Consider the following 12,315-nt stretch of genomic DNA (forward strand, 5'->3'; position numbering starts at 1 on the left):
TTGAGAAAGTTCTGAAATTTTGTCTCTGCTTTCATCTTCAGCAGATCAGTACTCAGATACTTGACTTTTCCTATTTTAAAAAAAAAATTGGTAACTTTTGATATTGGTTCACAAATTTTGGTCTTTGCTTCATAATTCATTCCATACGAGGTGATTAGCTGTGAAAATGGGGATAAAATGTCAGTAGAATCTTGTTTTTGTTTGATAGCCAAACAGGTATTTCAGATTGGAATCATGCTTCTCAAGTGTATAAGCTTTCCTGTTTCAAAGAAGACAAGCTCATCCAAGAAGCACTCTCCAACGGTTATAGAATTGTTATGCCATCAATTTTCCCTGGAAGATCTTACAAGATCAACCAAAAACTTCAACCAGAAATTAATAGTTGGAAAAGGAGGTTTTAGCACTGTATACAAAGGATGTCTCAAACACAATGGTGGATCAGACCATACAATTGCATTAAAGCTCAAGTGTTGCAACTCCAACCAGCATTTCCTTGAGTTCATGAAGGAAATTGAGTTGCTATGCCAGCTTCATCATCCTAATTTGATCTCTCTTGTAGGATTTTGCAACCATGAAAAGAAAAAGATTATTGTGTATGAGTTCATGTGCAATGACTCTCTTCATGATCACCTATACAATAGGGACACTATCATGGCAGAAAAGGCTAGAGATATGTATAGGAGTCGCGCGGGGACTACACTACCTTCATGCTGGAGCCAAGCGCTCTATCTTTCATTGTGACATAAAACCTAGTAACATTCTTTTGGATAGCAATATGGTGCCTAAGCTCCCAGACTTTGGGCTTTCATTGCAGGGACCACTATCTACTTCCAAACCAAAACCAATTGCAGTAGACTATGTTGCAGGTAATTGATTGATTTTTTCAATTTTATAAGCTTACTTCAAAGAATGTAATTAAATAATTCAAATAATAATCTCACTTGTAGGTACATTTGGATACTTAGCCCCTGAGTGTTTCCAATGCCTGACTGTTACAGATAAATGTGACGTTTACTCCTTTGGTATGGTTCTACTTGTAATGGTATGCATGAAGGAGAAGGATTTGTTTCTTAGCAAGGCCAACATGTTAAGTAACCAACATTTGGAGGGGAAGAGTGAAATCAAATACTTAGAAAAGTTCATTGATGATCAAGTTCAACCATGGAATGTAATAGCCTTTATGCAGCAATTCCCAATCGAAGAGATCATTGATCCAACCCTCAGGGGAAAGATTGTACCAGAGTGCTGGGAAGTATTCATGGATGTTACAAAAAGATGTTTGATGCATGAACCTGATGAACGACCAACAATGGGTGAAGTAGAAGTGTTGCTTGAGCATGCTTTGTTATTGCAGGCACAAGCAGATATCAAAAATAACAATGGTTGTTATTCTTTATCATCCACCACCATTATAAACTTAGGTGAAGTCATTTCTATGCATGATATTCATTTAGAAGAGTTGATATTTCATCAGTTTTCTCTAGCCGATCTTAGGCGAACAACCTTCGGCTTTGAACGCAGAGTCATTGGTAGAGGAAGCTTTGGTACAGCATACAGAGGTCGTATCTTACTAAATGGAGCTGCTTATCATTCAATTGCAATAAAGAAGTTGGATTGGTTATTTATTTCTGATAATGATATACAGTGGAATTTAAAAGATAGAATATTTCCCAACTTCGCCATCCGAATTTGGTCTCTTTTTTTGGATTATGTGATGAACTTGATGAGAAGATTCTTGTATACATGTATATTCCCAATGGATCTCTCCATTATCACTTAAATTGGAATGAATCAGCTCTAACATGGAAGAAAAGACTAGAAATATGCATTGGAGTAGCAGAAGGATTGAACTACCTTCACACAGCATCAATTTTTCACCATAACATAAAACTCAGCAACATCCTTTTGGATTATGATATGGTGCCCAAACTCTCAGATTTTGGGCTCCCCTGGTCCAAGAAAATTCATGCAGGTGACTTTTTATTTTCACTTTTATCTTCTCAAAGCAAAAATACTGATTTAATCATTTGTGTTGTTAACCAGTCACCAATTCTGTGGCTTATTACAGAAGATTATGCTGCTCCGGAGTTGTTACAAGGACATGATTTCACAGATAAATGTGATGTTTATTCCTTTGGTATAATTCTCTTAAAAATGGTATTAACAAACAAGCTACCAATTGTTGAAGGGTTATTTATCTCAATCTAAAGGGAAAAGGTTGCACCACAGTGTTGGGAAGTATTCTTGAATGTCACAAAATGCTGTTTGAAGTTTGAAGCAAATGAGAGACCAACAATGAATGAAGTGATAGCTCAACTTCAGCATGCCCTGGCACTGCAAGAGGAAGCAGATTCCAACACAAGTGGTGATTACAACTTGTTATCTGTGACCTTTGATCCTCCGGTTGGAGGAAGCATATATTATTAAGAACATTGCAAGTGTGAGAAGGGATTGAGAATTGAAAAAGTAAATTTTAAAAGCTAAATATTATATGTATAGCCTGTAATAATGTGAACTGCTTATATGGTTATATACTTTTTGGTAATTTTTTAATTAGATCTTTATTGTTAGTGTTGCAAGTGTGAGGAGTGTTGAAGTTAGTCCCACATAAAAGAAAGCATGGAAGAGTAAAGAGTTTATAAGATGAGAGACCCATTAACTTGACACCTTAAGGTTTTGAGTTGGATGTGGTGTCTTCTCATCTTATGTTCTCTCACTTGATTCCTTCCCGAATTCTCCCCGGTTGTCGAGAGCTCCCCACGGTTGGCCCAAAAAGTGCTCTTTGTTGGGAAAATCTCAACACAGGTTCAAAAACAATAACCTGTTTAACAGAAAAAACTTCCACCCTCCACAAAGTGGGTATCTCAAATCAGGCAAAAGAGAAGGCAATACAACAAATAAGTTATATCCTAATGTTCATCTCTACACCAGGAATAACATACTAAAATTTCATAAGAAATGGAGCAAGTTTACCAAGTCAATGTGATCAAAGTTGGCTTGCCCTTTTCCCCCAAATTTTTCCTTCTCCAACGCCGAAACCCTTGCTGTTCTTTTCCTTTCATTCAAATGAATGAAGCCTTCAAAAAAATCTCTCTCTCCCTTCCTCCATGGCTTAAAGCCACTTTTTTTTATTTATTTATTTATTTATTATTTTTTTTTGTTTTAATGTGTGGGTCCCACTTGAGGTTGGGAACCCACCAACAAATTTCCCCCTCACCAACTCAAGTGGGGATAGGCTGCTCCACCAAGCCCGCCTTCTCTTTGCAGGAATCAAACTTCACTGCAGATAAACTCTTAGTCATCATATCTGAACCATTATCATCAGTATGGATCTTCTCAAGTGCATATGACTTCATCTCAAGCGCTTGACGTATCCAATGATACCTCACCTCTATGTGCTTCGATCTGGAATGAAACGTCGGATTCTTGTTGAGATGGATAGCACTCTGACTGTCACAAAACAACACAAACTTCTCTTGATTGATGCCTAACTCTTGTAGAAATTTCTTCATCCACAAGAGTTCCTTAGAAGCTTCAACAACAGCAATGTATTCTGCCTCTGTAGTAGACAAAGCAACACATTTCTGAAGTCGAGATTGCCATGACACAGCTCCCCCTGCAAAAGTCATCATATAACCAGAAGTAGACTTTCTTGAATCAAGATCCCCAGCCATATCCGCATCTGTGTAACCATCCAACACAGGTTGGCCACTCCCAAAGCATAAACAAACTCTGGAAGTACCATTAAGGTATCTGAGAATCCACTTCACTGCTTGCCAGTGTTCCTTGCCAGGATTAGAGAGAAACCGACTAACAACTCCAACGGCATGAGCAATATCCGGCCTGGTGCAAACCATAGCATACATCAAACTGCCAACTGCAGATGCATATGAAATCTTCTTCATTTCTGCTTTCTCTTTCTCACTTGTAGGACATTGCTGTGAACTCAGCTTGAAATGACTAGCAAGTGGAGTACTAACAGGTTTGGAATTACTCATGCTAAACCTCTCTAAAACCTTCTCAATGTACTTCTGCTGTGACAACCACAGTTTTCCATTCTTCCTGTCACGAGTGATACTCATGCCAAGGATTTTCTTTGCAGGACCCAAATCCTTCATAGCAAAGGATCTATTCAAGTCTTTCTTAAGACTTTCAATCTTTTTAGTGTCATGACCAACAATCAACATGTCATCAACATAAAGCAAGAGAATTATAAAATCACCATCAGAGAATTTCTTAACATAGACACAATGATCAGAAGATGTCTTACTATACCCATGACCTTCCATGAAGGAATCAAACTTCGTGTACCACTGCCTTGGCGCTTGCTTCAACCCATATAAGCTCTTCTTCAACTTGCATACAAGGTGCTCCTTTCCTTTAACCTCGAAACCCTCTGGTTGCTCCATATAAATTTCTTTATCTATGTCACCGTGAAGGAATGCAGTCTTCACATCAAGCTGCTCAACCTCTAAATTCAAGCTAGCCGCCAATCCAAGCTAGCCGCCAATCCAAGCACAACTCGAATAGAGGACATCTTCACAACTGGAGAGAAAATCTCCTCAAAATCAATACCTTTCTTTTGCTCAAAGCCTTTCACAACCAATCGAGCTTTGTATCTTGGCCGTGAGACATTTTCATCCGCTTTCAACTTGAACACCCATTTATTCTTGAATGCTCTCTTACCCTTCGGCAACTTCACCAATTCAAAAGTATGATTCTCATGCAAGGATTTCATTTCTTCTTGCATGGCCTTCAACCAATCTTCCTTATGCTCATCAAACATAGCTTCCTGGTAGCTCTCTGGCTCCCCAGTCTCAGTGTTCATCACATACTCATGAGGAGAGTATTTCTGAGAAGGATGACGCTCTCTAGTAGATCTTCTCAATTCAGGCTCAACTGGTGGTTCAGGTGGAACTTCAACATCTGGCACCTCAGGTTGAGGTGTAGGTTCATCATGCAAATCATCACCATCATTATCAACTTGTACATCTTTCCCATCAACAGGAGGTCTAGTGGAAGGACCAGGTTCATCATCAACAGAACGTCTAACAGTTACTGTTGGCTTATCTGTCTTCTCAAGATCTTCAATAGTTTGGTCTTCAAGAAAAATCACATCTCGGCTTCTAATTATCTTCTTACTCACCGGATCCCATAATCTGTAACCAAAGTCTTCGTGACCATAACCCATGAAGATACACTGCTTTGACTTTCCATCAAGTTTAGACCTTTCATCTCTAGGAATGTGAACAAAAGCCCTGCAGCCGAACACTCTCAAGTGACTATACGAGACATCTTTCCCTCTCCAAACTTTCTCTGGAACATCACCATTAAGTGGAACTGAAGGAGAAAGGTTGATCAGATCTACTGCAGTCCTCATCGCTTCACCCCAAAAGGATTTAGGCAACTTTGCATGAGAGAGCATACACCTGACTCTATCATTGATAGTACGATTCATTCTCTCTGCAACTCCATTATGTTGAGAAGTCTTAGGAACCGTCTTCTCAAGCTTGATCCCATATCCTTTACAATACTCTTCAAACGGACCCCTGTATTTACCACCATTATCTGCTCGAACACATTTCAATTTCCTTCCTGTTTCTCTTTCAACACTTGCATGAAAGTGTTTGAAGATTCCGAGCACCTGGTCTTTAGATTTCAAAACAAAAGCCCACACTTTTCGAGAATAATCATCAATAAAAGTAACAAAATATGATGCACCACCTAGTGTCTTAGCATCCATAGTGCAAACATCAGTGTGAACTAAATCTAGAACATGTGATCTCCTATGAGGTCCAGAATTATGAAATGATATTCTAGCATGCTTTCCAACAAAATAATGAGTGCAAGTATTTAACGTTGTACCTTTCACTGGAAGTGAGTGCTTCTTGGCCAAGACGCTTAGTCCTTTCTCGCTCAAGTGACCAAGACGTATGTGCCACAAATCAGAAGAGGAATCATCAGCTACATTCACATCTTCTTTGCACAACTTTGCTTGCAACCGGTAGAGAGTAGTGAGACTATTGTCTTCTTTAGCAACAATGAGAGCCCCTTTGGTAATCTTGCATTTTTCACTACCAAAGGAAGTGCAATACCCTTCTTGATCCAATGCCTTCATTGAAATGAGATTGAACCGCATATCTAGTGCATGCCTAACATTCTTCAACTGCAACTTGCATCTCATGTTAGTTTCAAGCCACATATCACCCATACCAATGATATCACACACTCCTTTATCTCCCAATTTAATTTTGCCAAAATTTCCAGCAGTATAGGAAGTGAAAAATTCACGTTTCGGAGTGACATGACATGAGGCACCAGAGTCCATAATCCAAGTGGAATCATCACAGACAAGATTCACATAATTTTCATCATATGTGATAAGAACATCTTCATAAACAATAGCAGCAGTTTCTTTATCACTATCTTTACCTTTGTCTTCATTTCTTCCCCTTGATTGTTCTCTTTTCAAGAACCTACAATACCTCTTGATATGCCCCGGCTTGCCACAATGGTGACAAATGAACTCCTTTCTTGGCTTGTACTTTCCTCTTGACTTGCTTCGACTCTCTGACTTGTCAGAATTGTGAGGTTTTCTACTTTGACTTCTCCCCCGTGACTCTGAAACAAGTGCTTCTGACTGGGAGGAGGCATTAGTCAAACCTCGCTCTCTTCTTCTGGCTTCTTCATTCAACATGCTCTCTTTAACCATTGCTAACGTCAACTTTCCTTTTGGAGCTGAGTTAGTCAGTGTCACAACTAGAACTTCCCAACTATCAGGCAAAGAGTTCAACAACAACAAGGCTTGCAACTCATCATTCAAAGTGATTTCATTATTTGTCAGTTGGTTCACCGTCTCTTGAAAAATACTCAAGTGCTCCGGCATTGATTTACCTTCAACATACTTCATATTGACAAGCTTCCTAATCAAGAATGCTTTGTTTTGCACATTCTTCCTCTCATATAACTCCTTCAATTTCTTCCACATCTTCTCAGCATTCGTTTCGGTGTCAACATGTGGATACACACTAAGATCAAGCCATTGTCTAATCAAAGCAACTGCCTTCCGATTCAGCTTCTTCCATTCAGCATCGGATTTAGTACCTTTGGATTTATCTCCCTCCATAGGATCATACAAGTCCTTACTATACAGCATATCTTCCATGAGGGTCTTCCAAATTGAATAATTTTGGGAATTCAGTTTGACCATATTTGATCCATGAGTATTTTCCTCCATTTAATCAGCACAGAGATAAACAACCTAAGCTCTGGATATCACTTTGTTGGGAAAATCTCAACACAGGTTCAAAAACAATAACCTGTTTAACAGCGGAAGCACCAGAAATAATTTTCCCACAACCTGTGCAATTAAATAGGCAACACCAAAGATACTCCAAGCAGCAAATATAATGGCAGAAATTAAATAATCAAACACCTGAATTTTAACGTGGGAAAACCCCCAAAAGAGGGACAAAAAACCCACGGGACCTAGTCCAGAAAAAACTTCCACTATCAAAATAATGGGTACACAAACAGTCTTCTTAGTGACACTAGGGCATCTCAACAATCAACAAAATACATCACCAAAACTGGTGGAATCAACATAAACCCTCCACAAAGTGGGTATCTCAAATCAGGCAAAAGAGAAGGCAATACAACAAATAAGTTATATCCTAATGTTCATCTCTACACTAAGAATAACATACTAAAATTTCATAAGAAATAGAGCAAGTTTACCAAGTCAATATGATCAAAGTTGGCTTGCCCTTTTCTCCCAAATTTTTCCTTCTCCAACGCCGAAACCCTTGCTGTTCTTTTCCTTTCATTCAAATGAATGAAGCCTTCAAAAAAATCTCTCTCTCCCTTCCTCCGTGGCTTAAAGCCACTTTTATTTATTTATTTATTTATTTATTATTTTTTTTGTTTTAATGTGTGGGCCCCACTTGAGGTTGGGGACCCACCAACATTTATGTATAATTACATGGTAAAAAATTTCTTCTTTCACCTCTCACAGAAGAACACCCTTCTTTGATATTTCAGGATTTAAGAAAAACGTTTTCGACATCCATTTTGTTTTGTTTGAAAGAACAATAAACACGAAATGTAAATATACAGAGGTAAAAGAAAAATTATGGCAAGTATTAAACTATCTTTTTAATTATTTTCTAATTTTTAAGAGATTTAAATCTTAAATATATCTTTATTTTTGAAAATACCAAACTGAAAAAGAAAAATCAAAATTTTCTTTATTTAGAAAGAAATTAAGAATATAATAAGGGTTAATTGTCAAATTATTTCCTAGAAGATCTTCTTTAAATTTATCTCTAAAAGATTTTTTTAATCAAATTGGACCTTCAAAAATTACGAATTAATCATATTTGTCCTCCGATCACCCCATTAATAATTTTCTTCAAAGATTGATGTTGTAAAACGTTAATTGATCTACCACTGAAGCAATATACCTATTAAGAAGGATGATGGAGAGGTATCGTAGTAATAAAAGGGATCTACATATGGTGTTTATTGATTTGGAAAAAGCGTATGATAGGGTACCAAGGGAGGTCTTATGGAAGGTTTTAGAAAAAAAGAGAGTAAGGATCGCATATATTCGGGCAATTAAAGACATGTACGATGGGGTCACAACTAGTGTGAAGACTCAAGGTGGTGTGACAGAGGAATTCCCTATTGGTATAGGATTACACCAGGGATCATCCTTAAGTCCATACCTTTTCACATTAGTCTTAGAAGTACTCACAGAGCATATCCAAGAGCCTGTGCCATGGTGCATGCTTTTTGCCGATGATATCGTCCTTATGGGAGAGTCAAGGGAACACCTAAATAAGAAGTTGGAGTTATGGAGAGAAGCTCTAGAAGTGTATGGTCTGCACATAAGCCGTAGCAAGACGGAATATATGGAATGTAAGTTCAGTCTGAGAAGGGAAAACCCCAATATAGAGGTGAAGATTGGAGAAAACATCCTACGAAAAATTAAAAGTTTTAAGTATCTTGGGTGCATCATACAGGATAATGGAGAGATTGAACAGGATATAAATCATAGGATCCAAGCAGGTTGGTCAAAATGGCGGAGTGCATCTGGTTTTATATGCGACAAAAAAGTGCCTTTAAAACTTAAAGGTAAATTCTATCGCACCGCTATAAGACCGGCTATACTGTATGGTACGGAGTGTTGGGCGGCTAAAGGGGGCACGAACATAAGCTGAGTGTGGCAGAGATGAAGATGTTGAGATGGATGAGTGGTCATACGCGATTGGATAAAATAAGGAATGAAGATATAAGGGAGAGAGTTGGAGTAGCACCCATTGTGGAAAAGATGGTTGAATCGCGTCTCAGGTGGTTTGGACATGTGAGAAGAAGACCGATAGAACATCCAGGGTGGATGAGATGGAAGATGGACAAAGGGCGAAAGGCAGAGGAAGACCTAAGAAGACCATCCATGAGGTGGTCAAACGAGATCTACATGTAAACGGTCTATCTGTTGACATGATACATGACAGAGCACAATGGTGTCGTTTGATTCATGTAGCCGACCCCACTTAGTGGGACAAGACTTTGTTGTTGTTGTATAAAAATCTTATTCCCAATATGATCTAGGAATAAAATGGATAGATTTTCGTAAACATATTTAGTCAACATCCAATTGAATATGTTATATATCAAGTAAGCAATTACTTAACATTTCACATATAAAAAATGCCTTATCTTTCAGAGACTAATTTAATTATTAAGTATTAATCCAATACAGTAAAAGAGGTGAGGATTTTAAGCAAAAAAATCAATATCATTTAAATATTTTTATTCTTGTGGTCAAAGTTATAGACTTAGTAAACGCCTAGATCTGAAAGATAACACCGGCCATGGTAAATTTATCCGCAGCAATCAAGGTAGGAGCTGTATGAAGCTTTATTTCTGCCACCACCTTCAGGTTCTTTTCCATTTTCACAAGTTATTTGTTCATTGAATGAAGTTCATTTATGTTGAATCTTTTTAACCATTAATCAATTCTGAGCCTAAAAAGAAGTTCCTTCATCCCCTTTCTCTTATGCTTTATTAATGAAGGTAAAAGATAATAATAATGTTCTAGGTACCACTTTAAGGATCATTGATCAATGATTTGATAATACTTTATGTAAAAGATGAATAATAGAACACAGAGCAAGGTGTTTTTGGAATTTCAATGAAACTAAATTCAATTTTATTTCCTTTATGATAATGGCTAACTATATATAGGAAATTCATCTGCATATTCCAAGAGACAGAAAAATTATCTGGGGATAATGCTTGGCAAATATTTGAGCTTCTGCCATTCAGAGGATGCAAGTTCATCTAATAAATGTTATCTAACAGTGATTGAAGAGCTATGCCCTCAATTTTCTCTTGCTGATCTTAGGAAATCAACCAACAACTTCGATGAAAACCAAGTAACTAGAAGATCAGTATTTAACACAGTATACAAAGGTTGTCTCAAACATAATGGTGTGACTGATTATGCAGTGACATTGAAGAGGTTGAAAAGTAAATCTGACCAATGGAAGTTCAGGAAGGAAATTGAGTTCCACTGCCAGCTCTCTCATCCTAATTTGGACTCTCTTATAGGATTCTGTGACCACAAAGAAGAGAAGATTCTTGTGTATGAACACATGTCCAATGGCTCTCTCTATGATTGCTTGCGTTCCAAGGATATCGAGCCACTTTCATGGAAGAAAAGGCTAGAAATATGCATTGGAGCAGCTCGTGGGCTACACTACCTTCACACAGGAGCCAAGCGCCCTATCTTTCACTGCGATATCAAACCTCAAAATATTCTTTTGGATAACAACATGGTACCAAAACTCTCACATCTTGGATTTTCCTTACAAGGTCCACTATTAAGGTCAAAGGCAAAGCCTATAAAAGTGGACATGATGATTGGTAATTATCTTAAATCTTTTGTTCTCACAAAGATGTCTTCAAAATAGTTTAGCACTTGACTAAAACTATTGCTTATTATTTGCTAGGTACACCTGGTTTCATGGCACCTGAGTATGTCCTAACCAAAACCTTCACAGATAAATGTGATGTTTATTCCTTTGGGATAGTTTTAATGGTAGTTTTATCCACTAGCTACAAGCAGAGCTTCTTTGAGAAGATGTACATGATGGCCGACTCAGATTTGTTTTTAGAAGAGCCATTGTATTTAATGACTCCATATGTGGATATACCTAGCTTTTTGGAGAGGATTTCGGTTGATGAGATTATTGATCCAGTGTTATTGGGAAAGACTGCACCAGAATCTTTGGGAGTATTCATAGATATCACAAAAAGATGCTTAAGTAAAGATGCAAACGAAAGACCAGATATGGGTGAAGTACAAGTTGAACTTGAGCAAGCACTAGCACTACAAGAGGAGGCTGATGCATGCTCGGAACCATGATGCTGACTATAATTTATTATGATTGATGGATATTGTAATTTTTCTCTCTTTTTTTTTTTCATGGAGACTCCAGAATAATGTTGTTGCTGTTCTCATTGTCATACACATTCAGCTTTGGAAAGGCTCTAATTACATCCATTTACTGCTTTATTGTGGTAATTCATAACGAAAAATGGTATATTAATGATTACCTTAATCAACAAGGATATTATTTTAGTGATAGATTATATTAAATAGAAGAATTCAGATTCTATTATTCTTAAAAGAAAGTGAGTTTTTTTTCCCCTTAGTAATAGAGACTCTTAGAGAGGACTGGGGAAGATGGATCCTCTTGAAAAATCACACTAATTATTATTATATAAAATAATACTATGTAATTTAGTTTCTTCAGCTTATGGCGCAAAGTCTAGGTAATATAATGTTTCAGCCCCTTTAAAACATTCAGATTGCAAGCATCTAATTTTGCTTCCAATGGCAGCAGCTGCTTCAAAAAATACCTTTTGTCCCCCTAATTTTCTCCGCTTAACTTGCGCGTTGACACTTGTGTTAGGTTAAGCTGGCCTGTTTATGTTTCTTTTAGTTATTTATTTTTGGAATAAACTACTACATATGGTTATTGTCATTTTAATTCTATAACCATGAGGATGAGTGTTTGATAGCAACAGAAAAGACCCTAAAATGTAAATAAAAGAAAGTATGCATCTCCAGGTAAATTCAGAAGGCCGGCGGCCGGCAAATGGATTCCATTTCCATTCCCATGTTCTAAAGTCGTTTTCAGGTACTTCACTACCCTATCTCTAAAGTATTTTGGAAACCTTTCTATATACAAATTAAATTATTATTTGATAAGAATCTGCATATATCATGCTTTTACAAAGCAGAAA

At 37.4% G+C, this 12,315-nt stretch overlaps 1 protein-coding gene and 1 pseudogene across 1 annotated transcript; both read left to right on the forward strand.

Moving 5' to 3' along the window:
* The first annotated feature begins 234 nt into the window (after positions 1-234).
* Positions 235-2,550, forward strand: LOC112743377 (probable serine/threonine-protein kinase PBL22; annotated as a pseudogene).
* A 7,300-nt stretch (positions 2,551-9,850) lies between these two features.
* On the forward strand, positions 9,851-11,684 carry LOC112740694 (receptor-like protein kinase THESEUS 1). The gene is made up of 3 exons (XM_025789290.3): positions 9,851-9,943; positions 10,249-10,929; positions 11,016-11,684. Exons 2-3 carry the CDS (start codon positions 10,296-10,298, stop codon positions 11,429-11,431), a joined length of 1,050 nt encoding a protein of 349 aa, XP_025645075.1. The 5' UTR covers positions 9,851-9,943; positions 10,249-10,295; the 3' UTR covers positions 11,432-11,684.
* Positions 11,685-12,315: the final 631 nt, after the last annotated feature.

This window comes from Arachis hypogaea, chromosome 14 (assembly GCF_003086295.3).
Source record: "Arachis hypogaea cultivar Tifrunner chromosome 14, arahy.Tifrunner.gnm2.J5K5, whole genome shotgun sequence".
Taxonomy (NCBI): Eukaryota; Viridiplantae; Streptophyta; class Magnoliopsida; order Fabales; family Fabaceae; genus Arachis; species Arachis hypogaea.